The 21,524-nt window shown below is 38.3% G+C and overlaps 1 protein-coding gene and 1 long non-coding RNA gene across 6 annotated transcripts in view; one reads left to right on the top strand and one right to left on the bottom strand.

Moving 5' to 3' along the window:
• Nucleotides 1-21,524, bottom strand: part of NBEA (neurobeachin) — a 698,360-nt gene that overhangs the window by 301,273 nt on the left and 375,563 nt on the right. For all 5 annotated transcript variants that reach the window (XM_056561916.1, XM_056561911.1, XM_056561913.1 and 2 more), the window contains one exon: nucleotides 11,845-11,906. In XM_056561916.1, the coding sequence (XP_056417891.1) occupies nucleotides 11,845-11,906 (62 nt within the window). The remainder of the gene's footprint in view (nucleotides 1-11,844; nucleotides 11,907-21,524) is intronic.
• LOC130358543 (uncharacterized) overlaps nucleotides 7,226-21,524 on the top strand; it is a 50,082-nt gene continuing 35,783 nt past the window's right edge. Inside the window, exon 1 of the long non-coding RNA XR_008889561.1 lies at nucleotides 7,226-7,472. This is a non-coding gene — a long non-coding RNA (uncharacterized LOC130358543). The remainder of the gene's footprint in view (nucleotides 7,473-21,524) is intronic.

The raw sequence follows: 21,524 nt of genomic DNA, 5'->3' as shown, positions 1-21,524 counted from the left end.
GAGAGCCTGGCCCCCGTACAGAGAGATCGCAGGGGGCCCCAGCGGTCGGACCCCCCGCGATCTCAAACTTATCCCCTATCCTTAGGATAGGGGATACGTTTTTCACCACTGGACTACCCCTTTAAGACTGAACTCCAACACAAGGAGAAGGGAAGCATTCATTATGGAAATGTTTGTTTTCCTATTTTATTTGCAAGATGAGATGACAGGAGAGTGGATATCTTGTATGTAATGGGCAAAGCGCCATGTAAATGTGCACTTAGAAAAAGGGCAATCACACTGTAACGTCGCATAATGTATAAGAGCTGTTATAGCTCCCAAAATTAGGTTCTAGGTTAGACTACAAATTCTTAAAAGAGATTCTTTAGTACACAGCATTAGCAAGATCTCTCCAATCCCTTTTACAGTAGGGATTAAGATGCTTAGAGAAAGTAATAAATGTATCTAAAGCCGACTTTACATGTTAGATGAGCATTGGGGAAAATCCACTGACCGGCCAACCATCTACTAGCCTCCTAATTCTTTCCTATAGCTGGATACTAGGAAAGAAAATGGCTGGTCACATTCGATTTGAACTGCCCACTCCCTTTGTCCTTTAGAAAATAAGTTGGCAGGGACAATGCTGTCTAATTCCTTCCTCCTCCTCACTAAGTCTTAAGATAATTATGCATGTGTAAGGGGGGGGGGGTGTCAATTGACAGTTATCTAATATGTATTGCCAGCTTAAAGGGGTACTCCGCTGCTCAGCATTTGGAACAAACAGTTCCGAATGCTGGAGCCAGGAGCTCGTGACGTCTATAGTATTGCATTGAGGGGGCGGGATGTGACATCACAAGGGGGTGGGGCTATGACGTCACGAGCTCCTGGGGCCGGATTAAGTACCCCTTTAAGGAAGAATATAGTGATGGGCAAGAATTATAAAATGCTTTACCCAGCTCTGCACCAATCCTATGAGAGGTATGAATGGGAGTTGGGGGTTCCTCAAAAGTAGAACAATGGGATGCATGAGATCTGCTGTGGTAATGCAGTTGGGAATTACTGATTTACTGTATAATTTACTTATAAAGTGTATAAGGCAAATTTCCAATGCTAAAGCTCACCATTTTAGAAGGCTATTGATCTTAAACATCAGACAAACATGACAAAAATAATTCCAAATAAATATTTAAACCAAAGTCTCTGGGTAAAAAATCCCTAGCCTTAATTTAGGATATTCCAAAAGCAGCAGAAGCATAGGGAAATACTGAGTTTTGAGTCAAGAGCAGAAACCATGCTTAAATTTATGAACTTATGTAGCCCCCAACACAAATAAAGACAACTACTTCCGATATTTGTATTGACCAGCACTGGGTTGTCAGAATTCTACTGTATTATTACAGTTAAAAATTACATTAATTTATAATAATAATAAAAAAACACATATATATAAATATATATATATATATATATATATATATATATATATATATATATATATAATAAAAATGTATTAGTATACCTATCTATTAAACAACAATAAGCTGTCCAATGTAAATGATTAGAATCCAATTGCTTCGTGGATACCCATTGCCTGAATTCTTTAATTTTAAAGACTCACATATGGAAAATATAATTTGAAAATCAACAAAAAAAAAGAAAAAAGAAGAGATTTCTAGTTAATGCTTTCCAGCTTAGCTTTAAGGAAACCCTCACATCATCAAGATGGCACTTGCTGAAATTTTTTTTTTTATTGTTTTAAATTCTAACAATATAGTCGAAGAAAATCTGAGAGCAAATGATGGTAGATGGCTAAATGAAAGATTCTCTGCTTTGTACAGGACTTCTGAAACACAAAGTATATTTTTCATCCACCGAGATTTCCACTGGGTAAATAAGACCTGATTGAGGATCCTGTATAGACTGAAAAGCAGTCCATATGAACTGAATTATCCATGACATGTACCTTCAGACACCCGTAATCTGATATTTAACGAAAATTTAGACCATACCTCAAAAAGGAGCCTCTGGCAATGCTACATCTATTCAGGAGCCGAGATAAGGGGGGGAAAAGAAAATCTGACATTTTTGCTAATCTACAGTCGTTAACATGGAATTTCCATCTTAAAGGGCATAAAAGTATCTAATTTGCTGTAGTAATTTAAAGAAAAACAAACGCAGCATTTCCTCTTCCTGTCTGAACATATACTGTAACATAACTCCTCTGCTTATGGTTAGCACAAAAAAAAAAAAAAATGATGAGGGAAGGGATATGTCTATAGATTTCTGTGCCTGTTCTAAGACATGGGAAATCCAATGTAAGTGGAAATACCTAAAGTCATTTGCTTTCTGTCAGTAGGGGAGATCCATAGAGATGACTAAATGGGCTGCCAATACAATAGTATGAGCTCCTGCCAGTTACAAACATCAGATGCATTCAGGTGATTGAAGTCAACTAAAGTTACTCCAATAACCACCAACTGGCGTGAAAGGTAATAGTACAATATAACTTCTTTATGTATCTTTCACCTTAGTACTTAAAATTTAGAAGGTTTGAACACCAGGAGATTCAAAATGTGCTTAAAGGGGTACTCCGGCGCTTAGACATCTTATCCCCTATCAGGTGTCACGCCCCCTCCAATAGGCTTGCATTAAGGGGCAGAGCGTGGTGTCACACGGGGGTGGAGGCGTGACGTTACGCGGCGCTGGCCCCGTGGTTGCCGTTGATCAGACCCAGAGCGAATATGCTCCGGGGACTGATTTTAACTGGGGTGCTGCGTGCAAGATCACCGGGGTCCGCAGCGGCGGGCCCCCCCGATCAGGCATCTTATCCCCTATCCTTTGGATAGGGGATAAGATGTCTAAGCGCCGGAGTACCCTACCCCTTTAAAACACAAAGAGGAGACAAACATAAACTGGCTTAGCTTTAGACTGTTTAGCTATTTTATTAGTTGTCTTAGTTTTAAACATTTCATTTGATCGATCAAAACATTTCTGTGACATGTGTCAAACATTTTCTGTAAGTGACAGGTACACTTTAAGTTCAAGTACACCTGTCATTTCAGGTGACTTTTCAGGATAAGTTGCCTGTGAGGAGCAGCACTATCTCTGGCCATTATATGTATACTTGTATATGGCATTTTCAGCATATTTCTTCACTGCAGGCTTCATCTATAATTTACTGTTTCGTCCAGATCTGGTGGGCAGTGCTTCCTCCTCCCCCTCCATAGACTTGTATAGCTTGTCTTGCAGACACAGGACAGATTTTTAGAGAATAAGATATATTACAAGGTTTCTTATATTCGCTTCTACTATTGATCTTTGCAAAGTTTGTTCAAATGACTGTGCCTATTTAAATTTATCTTTTGTTATTTTTACCTCAGCCTGTTTCTTATTTTTACATATGAGTTTAAGCTTTATTAATACTTTTAACCTTAAATTAGTGAAGCATAATTGTAGTGTAAAAAAATGTATTAATTTGCTTATTTATTAAGTGGTTTATACTGTTTATTTAAAAATTTGGCCCAGATCCAATCCTGCTCCAGTGTAAGCAATAAGGTGCATAAACAGCTCCATTACATAGCAATCTATTTTTAACTTAAACTAATACGAACACAATGGTAAATCTAGACATTTCTGTGTACAGATCATTCCTAACATGTGGGCCCTAAGCCAGCCATCTAATATTATTTCTGTGTTCTGGCTTATGCTATTAGAAAGTAAAGGATATTCTTTAAATGGGCCTGGGCCTAAAGGTCTCATTCTCTGTAAAAGTTATAATTTATAATGTAATATCAACCCTAAATTTGAAGGCATTCAGCTTAATAGGTTGTCTAATAAAGGAAACAAGAACAGGATCCCCCTCATCTAAGGGCCAGAACTGGGAGATGAAAACTTTAGGTGGCCATATATCCTTTACAACCAGCCTGTTCACCCCATATACATGAATGTTTGGCTCAGCTGAGCATTCATGTGTTTTGAATGGGGAGAGGAGATAAGGTGCTGTCAGACTTCCCGGGTGGTGACTTATAGCCCCAAGAGTAAAAAGGATCAGGCAGCAGAAAGTCAAGTCAGGGGAAAGTTAAGAGGCCTCCAAAACACATTAGAAAGGCGGATTTGGCCAACTTTTCTCCAATGTGTATGGGACTGGATGCATCCAAGTAACTTAGTCAAGAATTAATTTATATGGCTGGGATGTGATGCTACATTTTTCTATCTTTCTCAGTTGTCAGACACAATCTGTTAATCAGGACTGAATAATTCTTGATGTAATCCCAGTTATTAACATGCAGGCCGACCAGAGAACAATATAGAAGAAGTGAGAACCCAATCTGGAGATCATCAACTTCTTGCGAGAATGGTGCGTGTCTCGCTCATCTGAATGCACAAGTGAAGCCCCCGCTCAAACAAAGCTTCATTCTGTCACTGATTATCCAATTCCCATCTCTGAGCTGCTTTCATGTGTATATCCACAGCCACATTTCTAATGTCCAGCTAACCAGAACCTCAACTGGATTCAATCACGTATCTCGCCATCCTGCACGTGTTCCATAGAAAAGTACTGGAGGCCTGAGCTGATGTTAGTTTATTTATAGATCATCCGGGAGGGGATATTCTATATTATGAATGAACTTTCATCAGATTGCGCTATGTTATTAAAACCCATTTAAGAACACTATTGAACTCTCTGCTCAGGGTTTGGAACAAACGGTTCCGAACACTGGAACCGACACCGAGAGCTTGTGATGTCATAGCCCTGCCCCCTCATGTCATGCTCCACCCCCTCAATGCAAGTCTATGGCAGGGGGCGTGGCAGCAATCAAACCCCCTCCCATGGTCTTGCATTGAGGGGGCAGAGCTATGACGTCACGAGCTCCCGACACCGGCTCCAGCATTCGGAACAGTTTGTTCCCAACGCTGAGCAGCGGAGTAAAGGGCACCTGTCAGAATAATACACTGATAGGCTTAGGTACCACAGTGATCTGTGATTCACTATGCGATTCTGAGTAGCAGCAATTTTATCTACAGCAAGGATGTTACCTGCAATACATGGCACAAGACAGCGAGCTCTCTTCCTGGTTTTTCATGTTTTTCTTCTCTTATTTTCTTTCTTTTTAATGTTCCTATTGATTTCAATGGCACTTCCATGCAGAACCCCAATTAAAAGTGACAAGCCTTTGAATCCCATGCTAGACACATATGCTCTGATCAGTTTGTATGCTGTTGTTAAATATTTTGGTACTGCTATTTTCTATGTTTTGGGGGGTCTCACCCATTCTACTGGGGGAAGGTTCTACTCCTTTATATTTTAGGCATGTCTCTTAGACATGTGATATATATCTTTGCTTCATTATTTCCTTATGGATTTTATTCAGATGCTATGTTTAGTGCCCTGTTTGTATTATATTGTGTTTATACAAAATCTTGTAGCAATATCTTGTAATACCCTTTTTAGTGGACTAACAGTATTTTAAAGAGATAAGCTTTCAGGAACAGTCCTTTTATCAAGTCAAAAAATGTCTAAGTTAATGATTTTGACTTGATAAAGGAAGGACTCTTGAAAGCTTGTCTCTAAAAAATACTGATAGTCCAATAAAAGAGGTATTACAAGATTCTGCCACATTCTATGATTTTGCAGCCGCATCTCTGGACCAAGGCTGGGTTCCTATTACGTTTTCCCCCATACGGGAGTGCATACGTCAGGGGAGAGTTAAACCTTGCGCTCCTTTCTATGCGCTCCCGTATGTAATTCATTTCAATGAGCTGACCGCAGTGAAACGTTCGGTCTGGTCGGCTCATATTTGCCCGGTATGTGCTTTTTCCCCGCACCTAAAACCGTGGCCGACCACGGTTTTAGGTCCGGTTGTAAAAGCGCATATGGGGCAAAAATGAGCTGACCGTACCGAACGTTTCACTGCGGTCGGCTCACTGAAATGAATAACATATGGGAGCGCATAGAAAGGCATACGGGAGGGCAAGTTTTTAGCTCTCCCCTGCAGTATACGCTCCCGTATGGGGGAAAATGTAATGGGAACCCTGCCTAATACGACTACTCCAAACTACTACAAAAAGCTGAAAACTATAAAATAAAATATGTTTTTAAAAAATGTGACAAGTCTGCAAACTACTACCATGCATACTACAGCTTTATCTGAATGCAAGTCTCTGAATATATACACTTTCCTATGAGCATGCCAACTGTACTGTATTGGATGTTGTAACACTCACTTGGTTCCACCATCTACCTCTTTGAAGCAAATAGAATGTTTGATCACTGAATGATCAGAGAGAACAAAATCCAGAGGGGAAGTTATTCTATTCTCTTCTTCTGGCACTAATCTCAGATGTATGAACTCTGTACTCATGAGGTGGAATTTGTCAACAAAAATTTTGGAAATTTAAGGCTCTAGCGCACTAGGGAATAAAAGTAACCACCAGGTCACCAGGATGTGAATACCATCAGTAATAGCTTATCCTACAAGTACTAGTTTTTTTTTTTTAAACATTAGGAGCATCCGTACAATAAATATCAAAGAGTATTCTGTAATGCTCTCTGGTGTCATATCACAAAATAGTAAAAACAACATAACTTTACATAAATATTTAAACTTCACTCTCAACACACTTTACAGCGCTCCGCTCAACACAGCACATGTTTTAAGGCCAAAGATGGCCAATAATTGCAAATGATCTCATCTTCTTTACCTTGCCATTAGTATGTCTTAAACTGAATCGCTTTGAGAGCCATTTTAATGCAGCATATATGTAACAGGAGACATGTTTTGCCATCTGTAACCTTTTACCCTTACATAAGCAGCAAACAGAAGTGTCAAATAACTGTGTTTCATTTGGGTATCTAAAGGCAAGCTAGATATCCGATTTAACTAAGAGCAAAAATTTGAAAAAATGTAATCTTTGGACGTTTTCTTGAGCCCTCAAAACATGTAATATGGAGAGCCATTAAGAGGGTATGGTACACAAGGTTCTGCTAAATGTTGTTAGAGAGGGAACAGTGATAGGGCTTAAATTTCTCACTCTTTCCTTCAATCAATACGAGAGGCAAAGTTTCATCTCTAGGGCCACTAATGGCAGGAATTGCCGGAGCCAGCAAATGAGTAATGTTAGACCTGTGATTAGATAATGAAGCCATCAAGAACCTCATGTTACATTGCGCTTTACTTTTGTGAACTGCGAAGGGTGAAGGAAGTTCTGTAACATTTTTCTTCTCTCCTAAACAAAAGCAACAGAACTTAAAAAAAAAAAAAACAAAGATCGGAGGTCAAAATAGATATGTTGGAATCCTTCTTCAACACTCATCGCAAAAGACGGGCAAAGAAATTTGCCAAATGCCCTGCAGGAGTGAGCCTCAATTCGGAACGCCATCAAGGATCCCTGCCAAGGCTAAGTCCTCTCTCACCACCATTCATCCATCTGGGAACAGAACTAATAATTTCCTAACAGACCAAGCAGAGGAGAATGGGCAAAACACACAGCAGGTATGTAAAAGATTATGCCTTTTCAATAAGCTATGCAATGGAAATAACTAACCAGTTTTATATTATTGTGTAAATCAAAGGGAATTCTATATTCAGCAAAGGGAAAGAAAAATACAATGAAATGTTAAACCTTTCACTGAAAATTCTTAGAAGGTTGTATGCATTATCAGTTTGTGTAGAAGATCTATTAAAGGCACCAATGGTTGACAATGGTAAGAAGGACAGTGATATACAGTATAGCAAAGCAGATTGATGGAGAACTTTTACAATCTCATGATGTTTTAATGTTAATTAAGTACTTTAGTATTGGGCTTCATTGACAATACTATCATGTCTTCCATTTATAATACAGCCATGATCTATCTGTCTGGCCCATGATGAGGAAGATCCTGAAACACCCAAGTGACTTATTAATGGGTCGGGTTCTCATCACAGTTTGAGTATTTTTTACATTAGAAATACCATAAATTTAACAAGCTGGCAAAAAATATGAGAGCTCAAGCTATTATGATTCAATACATAAATCTTGTACCTCCCTTAGCCATAAACAGGTTAAACAGTCATATATTTATTTTGTAAAAATGGGATAAGAGAAAAAATATCCGACAGATCTGGAAATTTGTATTCCAAGATAAGGTGATTAGGGTGCAGCAGAGGAGTAAAGGGGGGGGGGGGGGGGGAGATGGAAATGTCTAAAAAGAGAATATGGACCTGGACCATGAGAATTTTTTGGTGTGGCAAAACAGATTACCAATACATATCATAACGGCAAGGATTGTAAGTCTGCAAAGCATAATTGGGTATTACAAGCATACATGCTGCTGATCTATAAATGGGGGGATTAAAACCCTGTATGGAATTTTTGAATTTGAGAAGTACTGCCAAAGATTTCACCACTAAGGCAAACAAAATGGGAGACAGAGGACAACTCTGGCAAGTACCCCTAAAGCTGGATCCATATATATCAGATTAATCAGATTTATTTTTGTGTTTTTTTTTTTTTTATAAAACAAACTAAAAAAAAAAAAAAAAAAAAAAAACAACAACTGACCACACCTGATGCAAAAATACATCAGTCATCAACTGGTATATTTCCCAGGTTAATAATGATAAGTTCAGAGTTTCCCCCAGGTGGTGTTCTACCACAAATGAGGAAAACTTCACAGAATTGTCTTTTATGTAGAAACAAACCCTAAACAGTGAAAATCAGCTTAATAAAAACAGTCATAAATTACCCATTAACGCTTGAGAACTAACTCCCCATGGTCATCTGTAGTAGATGTAAGGTTGCATAGCACCGAATGTAATTCCAATACCGTATTTCTTTACTGTTTATTTTTATACCGGTATTTAAAACTTTAAACTGATTGTGACTTTTTTTTCCCCTTTATATATTTTTATTTGGAGTATATAGTGACAACCCTTTTCAGAGCAATGTCTCATATATAAAGCAGTAAGCAATCTTAATGTCCTAAGGGGTAGTGTACCTCCTTCCAGATACTAAAGAAATCGGATATAAGCAGAGAATAAGGGATGAGGTCCTCAGGATTCCCGTAGCATAAAATTACACCAAGGTCAATGCAGAACTCCAAAATGGTGAAAAAAAAGTTTTATTCCATTATGAGTGCTGCATTGACCTCGGTGTTATTGTATGCTATGGGAATCCTGAGGACCTCATCCCTTATTCTCTGCTTATATCCGCTTTCTTTAGTATCTGGAAGGAGGAATGCTACCTCTAAAAGCTCTGAAAAGGGTTGTCACTATATACTTTATAGATCAAATAAAAATATATAAAAGGGGAAATAAAGTCACAATTATTTTAAGGTTTTAAATATAAAAATAAACAGTAAAGAAAAACATTGGATCAAAATCCACTTTTCATTAAAAATTACAGTAGAAAAAAAAATGTAGTCTACAAATGGGTGTAAAAAAGAAAGTCAATCAAGTGAAATCAGTGATACAAGCTAGTTACTGTCAGAAACTGCACATAGCGAATGTGATAGACCTTACAGTAGACTAAAGGAACAGGAGGAACAGCAAGCACAGGAGTGTGTGCAGTGCTAGCACTCAGCTACTTTATAAATCAGAACTCAGAATGTCATCTGTAACTATATACGGTAATAAGGCAAAAAACGGGTTCTTTGAAATGTACAAATTTACTGTACTGCGTATAGTTTTACATGCAAGATGAAAATAATTCTTTATTGAAATGTCCCTTGCACTAGCAGCTTTATACGCTTCCATAATACATACCATTCAAACATTTCTGAGTAGTTTTTATATTGGTATTGTCTGGACATGGAAAGACTCATGAGTCATGGACATTGGTATGGATTGATTCCATTGGCTGATGCTCTTGAAATTAGGTTTTGCAAATTGTAACTTTTTGTGAAATATTAGTACTACAACACCAAAAAAGTCAGATTTGCTCACTGAATTCAATGACTGGCGTCAATCAGTTCCCGTGTAGTTTAATTTTACATGTGTAATTATTATGGACTTCAGATTTAGTGTTAAGGAACTCTTTAGGGACATTTTCATATATATATATATATATATATATATATATATATATATATATATATATATCTATATCTATATATCTATATATATAGTCGTGCCAATTATGCCCCAAAAATGAATCACTATGTTTAATATGTTTAATTGCATCATGTCGGCCATTTACCAGGTCATAATTTTTTTAGAATTTTCATAATTTTTTATTTTTCATAATTAATATTTTTATGACCATAATTCATAATTGAGTTATTACCGCACAACTATATATTGATATATATGTGTGTGGTTTTTTGGGGGAAAGTTACTGTGCTCTTTTTCCAAAACTGATGGTTTGCAAGTTTTATGTGAGCATTTCCTGCCTGCAGTTATGTAAAAAAAAAGGGCCATAGACCACAATTTGTTTTTCAAAAAATACATAAAACTCAATATTTTTTTTTATTTAAATGGCAGAACAATTGCTACTCATTAACAGCCAGGCCATAAGCTTTCTTCCAGATCTGGAGCTACATGAGTAAGTAGTCATATTGTTAAATTATAGAAAGGCAGTCCATTTTTTCACAATCATTATAATATACTCCTTTGTGATACGCATACAGAACTTTGTACTTATATACATAGTAATAATAGTTATACATAATAAATAGTTATTTATAGTTAATTTACTAATACAGGAATGGACATAACTGAAATAACAGTTTTTATGCAATATAAATGTTGTATAGCCTTTAGTTATAATAAGACAAACGATATTCTGATATCTATACAATGTATGTTCTGTGTTTATCAATAAACTGGTGTCAACATCTAATGATGTATATGAAATGTCTGTTTAGTTTTACATATGATACAATATCAACTGGTAATTCAGATTCCATTAATAAATAAAAGAAAGCTAAATAATAAGGTTCCATAAAAAATAGAATCTTGAATATATAAGTAAAATGTTAATATTGGCCCTGATTTAGTGTTGTGTAGTTTTCTTTGTGGTGTTTTATTTCCCCAACAGATATTTTTCCACGGTAATTATTAATGTTTTCCTATGTTTTGCTTTTTTCACACATGCTCAGACTGGGTATTCCAGAGCTCAAATCCAACACATTTTCTGTAAAAGCCTTAGTAAATATGTTAAAGATTTTTCGAAAATATTGGGGACACGCCCCTTTCTGCCGACCATGCCCCTTTTTCAGGTTCTCTCAGTAAAATTGAGAGTTGGTTTTTCATTTTTTTTTTGCTGCAAATTCTGGCGCAGAGAGAAATTCTGGTGCACAACCAGACAAATCAGGTCAAGTTTACAATAGTAAATCAGGGCCAATGTCAAAGTCAGAAGATAAGATTTGTTGGGGGTCTACAAGATGGGACCCGATCCAGCCAATTTTCTACTTAAATGACCAGCTTTTCATGAGTGGAGGTTATTTGTAAGGCTTAATTCACACAGCTGCATATCTGTTGCCAAATATGGGATTAAATCTAGTCATGGGAAAGCAGGAAAAGAAACCTACTTTCCCATGATTTGAAACCACCACAAGCGGTCAGCTTCGCTGATGTCTCCACTATCGCCAAGCTAGTGCTAGTGCAGCTGCAGGCCATCAGCCAGAAAATGGCACAAAGCCACTTTTTTTTGCTTCCCATAATGGTATCTAATCCAGTTGTTGGCTCTATAGATACGGTTTTCACACAGAGCTATACCCCTGTAAGGGCCAGGTGCCACGTTTATTATAGAAAAATCTTCTGATGTGTAAAAATTGCAAATCAAATTATATAAAGAATTAGAACAATGATAACACATTATAAAAATGGTCAAAGAAACATAACCAACCGAGGACCAGCAATAGTAAATAAGTAAACAACTTACCTGAGAGCAAAGCAACATGACCAGCTCCACCACTGACGTACTGGACTTCATGCAAACAAGTCCTTAAAAAGAAAAACACATAAATGAATAAAACACTGTCAAAATGTTCTAACATTAAGCCTTTTTGCAGTTATGTGACATTGTTAGATATTACATTGGTATTTTTTCTTTTATAGCTTGGTTTCCACCATAAGGTATCCCTTCATACTTCAAAATAAAACACATCCAGTATTGATTACACTTACATATTGTAGTGATAATACAACTCATCTTTATATTACAAATAAAAAAGATGTCCTGTTAATACTGTGCTTGCTCTAAACGTGTAAAATGTTTCTGTACAATGCAAATTATATAAAAAGAAGAGTTCAAAGGACGGCATCGTCATCGTAGTGGCTAACTTCACATAATCTATTACAATACAAAACACTATCCAAAAACTCTTAAGTATAATCGCTATAGAGATCTGGCTAATCCAAACAAATGTGAGCTACGTATTTATGACCCACATTTCAGCTTGTGAATATCTGAATTACATCAAGTCTTCTAGTTACAACTAAGTAATAATGGATGGGAATTAGTGTTTAGGGCCAGTTCCATATAGACAGTTCTAATGACTTATTTTTTGGGCACCCTAAATACAGACGTTTTAAATCTACCAAAGCTAAAATTGATAATTAGGATACATGGGTCCTGTATGGAGCAGAAGATAGAAGATGCTAAAAAATATACAGGTACATCACAGTACGCTCCCGCTCATACACTGAACTGCATTGGTAATTGATCTGTATGAGTTGCTGTATACTGTAAGGAATAGAATACTATGGTGAAAGTAAACTTTAATATGGTTTAGCTAGTGCTGGGCGATATGACCAAAAATGAGTATCACGGTATTTTTCTAAAGTATCATGGTATCACGGTATTTTTCTAAAGTATCACGGTATCACAGTATCACGGTATTTCACAGTATTTTTTTTTTTTTACATTGAGACTTGCATTGAGGTGGCGTAGCGGAACTAAATGGGCTTTTGGAACTAAATGATCTGAACACTGGGGCAGTGGAGTACCCTTTTAAATAGATGTAACAAACAACCCTACAGCCTCCAGCTGTTGCAAAACTACAACTCCCAGCATGTTGGACTATATAGTAGTGTATAGTATAGGTCAGTGTTTCCCAACTAGGGGTGCCTCCAGCTGTTGCACAACTACTACTCCCAGCATGTTGGACTATATAGTAGTATATAGTATAGGTCAGTGTTTCCCAACCAGGGTGCCTCCAGCTTTTGCAAAACTACAACTCCCAGCATGTTGGACTATATAGTAGTGTATAGTATAGGTCAGTGTCTCCCAACTAGGGGTGCCTCCAGCTCTTGCAAAACTACTACTCCCAGCATGCCCGGACAGCCGTTGGCTGTCCGGGCATGCTGGGAGTTGTAGTTTTGCAACAGCTGGAGGGCCTCAATAGCTGGAGGGCCTACTGGAGGTATAGTATATTATACAGACCCCTGTCCATCCCAGAACCCTGACTCACCTTCCAAGTTGCTGCAGGGACCGTCAGGGGAGGGTGAGCCGGGCCATCCATCCTTCCTGTAGTGTCCAGTGGAGGGTGAACCGGTCCGGGCTGTCCTTCTCCGGGGGTCCTCTTCTCTACTCCAGGCCTAGTAACGCTGCATAGACGCCGCTGCGCAGTGACATCCGTGCGCAGCGACGCACCTGACGTCACGGCGTTTATGCAGCGGACAATGCCGGAGCCTGCCCGGAGTGGAGAAGAGGACCCCCGGAGAAGGACAGTCCGGACCGGTTCACCCTCCACCCGGAATGCCGCCGGACACTACAGGAAGGAAGGATGGCCCGGACCACCCCCATTACTGTTAAGTTTAATTTTTTTATTGACTCGGAGGGTGGGGGATGGGCCCGACCGGTATAGCGGTATGGGCAAAAATCCATACCGTGGGAGAAAAAAAAAACGGTATCCGGTTCATACCGGTATACCGCTCAGCACTAGGTTTAGCCCAAAGTGACTCTTTGGATTCAAAGTGCAATAACGATAGGCGCTAAACTGTGGTTCACTGTAAGGCTATGTCCTTATGTATTTTGAGGATCTAAAATATGCTTCTATTTTGAAAGTAAAAAAAGTCTTTAATTTTCAAGGGTGTTTTGTATCTCAGGTATGTTTTTGGTTTGTTTGTTTTTCTTTTTTTTGCTTTCTGGAGAGAATTTTTTTTTTAATTTTCCTCAAAATTTATGAGGTGTTTTTGGTGAGTTTTCTGCAAATTAGGCCTCGGCTTACAAATCTAAAGTAATTCGACGCATTAACATGTTAAATTATGAAACATAATACATGCAAAATAGCACAAAGAGTATACACTTGAAATATGTGATATTTTACTTCTTTTTACACCTAAAAACTTTATCAAAAAGATGAAATGTTCAACGTCGTCACGTACAACATTACAATTTAACTGAGTATGATATAGTAAAGAGTGACAGGAACTTTGCAATAACAACCACCTTTCATAAGTATTGGAAGATTTACTTTATCTAAAATGGAGAGTGGCATAATTTAATGTCCAATGTAATAGAAAACAAATTGAAGGAGATTTATCATTCTTTTCAAACGTATGGCTTTTAAATGACAATTTTTTAATAACTTACTTTTGTTTACATGCAACTTATTTATCAAATAGTCGCACAACCTAGATAAATAAATCACACGTAAGCAAAACCTGGGAAACCCGCTTACAAAAGCATTTTTTAAAGCAGAAAAGCTTTCCCCTTATATTAAAGGGGTATTCCAGGCAAAAACTTTTTTTTATATATCAACTGGCTCCGGAAAGTTAAACAGATTTGTAAATTACTTCTATTAAAAAATCTTAATCCTTCCAATAGTTATTAGCTTCTGAAGTTTTCTGTCTAACTGCTCAATGATGATGTCACGTCCCGGGAGCTGTGCATGATGGGAAAATATCCCCATAGGAGCTGCACAGCTCCTGGGACGTGAGTCATCAGAAAGCAGTTAGACAGAAAACAGCAACTCAACTTCAGAAGCTAATAACTATTGGAAGGATTAAGATTTTTTAATAGAAGTAATTTACAAATCTGTTTAACTTTCCGGAGCTGAAGTTCTTTATCCTTTATTACCAGTAGCGTTGCTAGAGAGTGACGGGGATGGGGGGGGGGGGGTGTACCGAATCGGGTGACACCCTTACTGGCCTGCCTGGCACTAAATAGCTGCACTCCAACTATCCCACCACAACCCACCCACCATCCTCGGAAATTAAAAAATATTAAAAACATACTATGCTGCACCATGAATATCCATACTCTGGAGGCTTTTTTGTTTGATTTTGAGCCCGGATTTTGTGACGTTGGTTGGCGGAGTCTTGCGTAGCTGCGCTGAGGCCAGAGTTTACGTCAGGAAACTTCTTAATTTTTTCTGCCAAAGGGCTAAAACAAGTCCCAAGAGGACTAAGAAATTACAAAGAGCCAGCCCTCTATACAGATGACACCATTTTCTTGAAAGAATGGACGAAAATACACGAGGTATACTCCCTAAATATGATGAAGCTCGTAATAGCCCGGCATGAAAAAGAATATGAAGAGATAACAGCCGAATTGCTTAAGGCTAAGATGGAGTTAAAAGTGAGAATTCCCGAGGAACAATTCTCTGCTTTTCTAATTAAAATGGAGAAAAAAAACTTACCTCCATTCAGACCGTTATAAAAGACGTCAATAAAGATACATTTATCCGAGACAAGACAGATTACGATACTGACAAAGTCTTCACATATGCAAAAGTCACGAAATGCCAGAATAAATACAGAGGCCGCCGTAATAAGAACAAAAATATCAACAAAAAACGGACTATTGGACAACAGATTCAGAGTCCAGCGGCACTGAAGACCCTAATTCTGGCTCATCAGGAAAAGGCAATATTCCTGGGAAAACATCAGAAGCCAGTACTTCTCAATCGGAATCCAGTCACCCTTTAGGAGGAGGACCAGGAGAGGACACACAAGACGGGCAAAGCAAAGAAGGAAAATTCAAGAGGATGAAAGTATCCTGGAGGCATTGAAAGGACAGAATGAATCGAACCAGGACGGTTTAGCCATTATTAATTTAACAGGCCTACAATTAGACCAACACATGGAGAGTCTGTTAAAAAAAAGGATGGAGCTTTTGTATGGTAGAAAAATTAGATCCCATACAATTCGAAATTGACTTGTTTAAGACTGTTAGAAAATTGAATTTAAAAATGTACGAGCAACAGAGATGTGAAGGGGAAGTTCCAGTGAATATAGGTGCACTGGGGTTTAGTGTTTTTAATGAAGCCTCCCCTGCTGAATTGGAAGGATTGGAATCCTTAATAGACCTGCTGAGCGAGAACGAGCCTGACCCCATTCATGACGATTTTCTACCTGTCCCTGAATTTATAGGGGGAAATAAATCTGTGTTTTGTCCCCCGCTAGCGGTGGGAAGTGGCTTGGACCTCTTTCAACAGAGGGTACTTGAGAACATCAAAGCCCTTCACTACCCAGGGGGGAATGAAAATCTAAACAAAGAGGGACAATATAATTATCAAAAAATCAGATAAAGGGGGCAACATAGTTCTCATGAAAAAAGGGTACTATATAGAGGAGGCAAATAGACAATTAAATGACAACAGGTTCTATCAAAAAGTTAAATCCAATCCCCTTCCAAAAATTAAAAACAAACTACAATCTCTGTTACGTCATTATAAGGAGAAAAATATTCTTTCCAAAAAAATGGCCGAAAAACTGACACCAAAAACAATGAAAGCAGCCCATTGGTACTTTCTCCCAAAAGTCCACAAAACGTTGGAGTCCCCACCCGGACGCCCCATTGTGTCCGGAGTGGGGACTCTAACGGAGCCCATCTCTAAGTTTGTGGACTGGCTCCTCCATCCTTTACTGACGGAAATTCCGTCTTTAGTTAAGGATACTAACAAATTTCTGATAACATTAGAGGGGCTCTCATGGCCCACGGATTGCATTCTAGCATCCGTGGACATAGAGAGCCTTTATACTAATATCCCTCAAGTGGAAGCAATTAAAGCTATATGTGACTTGCTGCAGGCCTCTGACAAAAGTACGGGTTATATTGACTTCATCTGTGACTCCCTGGAGTTTATCCTCATGGAGAACTCCTTCAAATTTGGAGAGCAATGGTTTACTCAAACCGGAGGAGTTTCTATGGGGACGCCAGTGGATTGTACACTGGCTAACCTATACGTAGCAGCTTTTGAAAAGAGGTTCATTTTTTAAGGGAAAAATAAACATTTCAAGTCAATTGCCTGTTACAGGTGAATCGTTGACGATGTGTTCATTGTGTGGACGGACACGGAGTCCTCCTTTGAGGACTTCGTGTCCGACCTAAATGACACCAACGACATGAATCTTACATTTACTTATAAGATCGGAGGTAAAGAACTTGAATTTCTTGACGTCTTAGTCTGTTTGGAGGGGGACACTTTAAAAACTAAAGGGTATCGAAAGCCCACTGCCTGCAATTCCCTACTGCACTTTGAATCTTACCATCCTGAGCATGTCAAAAGAGCTGTCCCTTATGGACAGTTCTTGCGACTAAGAAGAGTGAACAGTAAAGATGAGGACTTTAAATTGCAGGCACTGGACTTAAAACGACGCCTTATCGCCAGGGGTTACCCAGCGAAAGTTTTGGATCAGGCTCTAGATAGAGCCTCTAAACAGCAGAGGAGGGATCTGTTAAAGGGGAAAAAAACACTATAAAAAGCAAAAAAAAAGTTGATACACCCTCCTTTGCTTTTTCTTTCCATTTCAGCCCTATTGCAGAAAAAAAAATATTAAGAAGGCAATTTTTGATAACTGGTACCTGGTGCAAAATTATGTGAATTGGAGGGAATTTACTAAAAATAAACCCTTAATAGCGTTTAGAAAATCCAGAAACCTTAAGGACGAATTGGTTCAAAGTAAGTTTGTCGAAAAGAAACCTAATAGTGATTGGCTGTGCAAAATTTTGCCACCAGGAAATTACAAGTGTAATACGTGCAACTGGTGCAGTTATTTATGCACAGACAAAAGAGTAAATATAGGTGGCAAATGTATACAGTTCAAAGACACTATGTGTTGTAGAACCAGTTTCCTCGTGTACACCATAATATGTCCTTGTAAAAGGTTTTATGTAGGCTGCACAAAAATAACTTTAAACATCCGTTTTAGGGAGCATGTACATTCATTAAAAACTGGTCACGGTAGACCCAGATTAATAGAACATGTTTTAGAACAGAATAATGGAGACCCCACTAGTCTAAATTTTCTGGGCATAGAAAGGGTTAATTATAAGGAAGGAGTAGATCGCCATAGAGCCCTTTTACAACGAGAAGCCAGGCTAATTCTGGAATTGAATGCTCAGGGAAATTTGGGGTTAAATGACCGCTTAGACCTTAGTGTGCTTTTGTAATTCTTTGTAGCACTCCATGTAACTAGTTATCATGGATTCACTGTTTATGCTTTTAACTGTTTTATCTTGTATCGCAAATTACCTCCCCCTCTGGTGACGTCACGCAAGGTGAAGGTACTTACCTGTGTGAAGATCCAGAGGCGGGTTAGTCTGAAGAAATGCCCGGAGGGGCGTGAAACAATTGTCACACACAGTGTTGCATCCACCGCTCTGGCGTCAGACGCCGCTGTCAGCAGACTGCCGCATCCACAATAAAGAAGCCGTGACCCACCATCTAAATGTGAGTGCCTCCTGATTTCTTCTTTTCTCTTGCTTCATATGTCTTGACCTGGAGAGGATTGAGCACCGCAGGGATTGTTGGACACATGGGTGTGAACGCTGCCTAAGCTCCTGTTGTCAGTGCACACAGTGCACTTAATTGCTACACACAGCAGCTGTGCTGGTTCTGTGTCTCGGTTTTAGTCTTGGAAAAAATAATAAGAAATAAGAAAACTATACTATACTACTACTATTATACATCACCTGCACAGAGCTCTTGTGAAACCAGCAATACCCAGAGATAGAATATATACAAGCATATACACTGAAATGTACTAAAGACTGTGAAAGGCTGGTAACTGGAGCAGAGCATCTAATGACTTACAGAAAAGAAATTGGCTCACGAAAATCCCCAGTTCAGTTTCCTAAGGACAGCATGCATGGTATATGTAAATGTCCATCTAAATCATTGAAAGGGATTATTTAATATGGATTTAGGTAATTCACATGAATTGCTGGAGCAGATCAGCCGCCATCAACATTTAGTTATGGAGCCCATGTGATTATATATAAATGTTTAAATCCAGTCCAAAATATTTACAAATGTTTAGAACATGAAAAAATTGTGAAAATTCTTTGGAATATGCGCTGCCAGCTCAGAGTCTCGTGATTCCAGCCTATTTTGTTAGTAGGCACAGAGGAGAAGATGACATCACAGGGGCAACTGAGGAGAACAGAGTCCTTTAGCACACATTATTTGTTCAGCTATATCACTTACTAAGATGATTGAACACAATTTTATTAATTTAATACAAGAAGTAAAAGAACTGGTTTGCTTTAAATAGTATATTAGCGACAAGAACAACAAGTAGTACATGGGAGTGTCTTTGTGCATGGGGAGGGGCTGCCAGACACCTATGTTACCTCTATAAGCTTTATAAAAAATAAAAAAAAATAAGTGTTTTATTCCAAGGAGAAAACAATAACTACAGAGTTAAAGGGGTTCTCCACCATGAGGTGATTTTAGTATGTACCTGGCAGACAGTAATGGACATGCTTAGGAAGGATCTGTGCTTGTCTTGGGGCTAAATGTTGTGAGATTACTATAACACTGTGGCTAGCTTTTTGTGAGTTGGAATTTCCTGATTGAGTTTTCTTCTTTTGCCTACAAATCCCATAATTCAATTTCCTCCCTCCCACACATCAGCCACCCCACCCATTGAAACATAAATGAGCTGCATCCATTCAAAAGACCTGTGGTTTTCAATCAGGGTGCCTACAGCTGTTGCATTAGTTGCAGATTGATCTCTCTCTCTCACCAAGCGATCCCTCCACCCATTGAAGCAGACAGGCTCCCTGTCATTATCTGAGACATCAGTTATTTTGTATTCTGTTAAAATATTGGGGTGAAAATCACATAAAAATTGTGAGAAAACCGTCACACAGAGATACAGACACTATATTATATACTATACACTAACTTTACAGCCCCTGTAGCATAGTCAAAAAAAATTCCTGGAATACCCATTTAAGCTTTTTCTGTGAATATAACAATAGATTTTCAAATGAAATATTTTCTCATCATGTTATACGTATTTATTGTTCTTCACTCAGTGAAGAATAATGAAAATGCATAAGATGTGCGGGCATAGCGCAGAAGGCGTAAAGGACGGAGGCAGTGAAGCTCGGCGGGCCGGCTCTCGCCTCTATTGGGCACTGAACAGGATTAGCACTCTAGCAAAGTGGGCCATATCTTGAGAACGGTGGGACCAATTTAAGTAAGGAATACATTATTTTACTCCTGTGTAACCACCCCATAACTCAGTGTATTGTGTTTAGTGTTGGGTAACAGCCTTTTGGTTTCCCTTTAAAATCTAATGAGTATTAATATGAGCTCCCCTTTTCATATCAATAGTCCTTTCCAGTAAGGGAGGTTAGGGCAGACTGCATTCAGAGAGTGTGATCTAATGTCACAGCTACAAGGCAGACAGCTCAGCTGACAACATTATATTAGTAAGTAGCTTACTTTTTCACACCAAACACAGGTTGATTCTTTTACTGGTAAACCATTGGTAAAATGAAAGCTGAGCTGTGATTGATTTCTAGGGGCAAAATCAGTATGTTAAAAAATAAATAAATACATACATAAATTAATTAAAGAATAAATGAAGTAAAAAAATTACTGTACAATCACACATTATTATTATTTGACGGAGGCAAATAAAATGTAATAATTCATTCTGTCATATAATTCTATATAATACTATATCAATGGTATTTATGATTAAAAAGTATTTTTTTTTTAAGTCTTTTTTTAAGTGTGTGGTTTTTTTTTTAAGATAAATTATCTAGGGTCCTTTTTGAAATTTACATTTTCTTCTATTAATATTACCATTGTAAAACTTTGGCTTTCACCGTTACTGTGAATTTCCTGCCTCACTACATACAAGAGGATTGTAAATCGCATGTAACCTTTCAATCCCACTGGGGCCTGCCATATAATTTTTGGAGCTTCCCCTCTGGTGCTGAAAAAGTTAAAAGGAGGGTGGGGGAGGGGGGGGGGGAGAGTATGTTTCCTATGAAATAAGAGCAAGGTTTTGATGTGTTTTATTTTTTATTGCTCCAATATGTGTAGGAGTCTAGCAGGATACCACAGTCATTCCGTCTGGTCTTTATCAAGGTTTGTCTACATTTTACTCCCAATGATTTCCCCATTGCACCAACCAGAAGTCCTTCTCACAAATGGAATCAATTGGGAAGCGAGCACAGAAAGCTAAATTATAATGCTTTGTTTGCTTGGATTAATTTAGAAAAAGAAACTTTAAAATTGGTCTAATTTGTGGGGACTGCACTTTGCTTCATGCTCCCAAGGTGGAAAAGGGAGTTGAAAAAAACAATGGCAATAAGCTCTGCATCCATATGTGCAACAAGTATATTTACATTTAAAGGGTTGGATAGGAACG

The sequence above is a fragment of the Hyla sarda genome, chromosome 2 (genome assembly GCF_029499605.1).
Source record: "Hyla sarda isolate aHylSar1 chromosome 2, aHylSar1.hap1, whole genome shotgun sequence".
Lineage (NCBI taxonomy): Eukaryota > Metazoa > Chordata > Amphibia > Anura > Hylidae > Hyla > Hyla sarda.
This window is presented reverse-complemented; position numbering and strand designations above follow the sequence as displayed.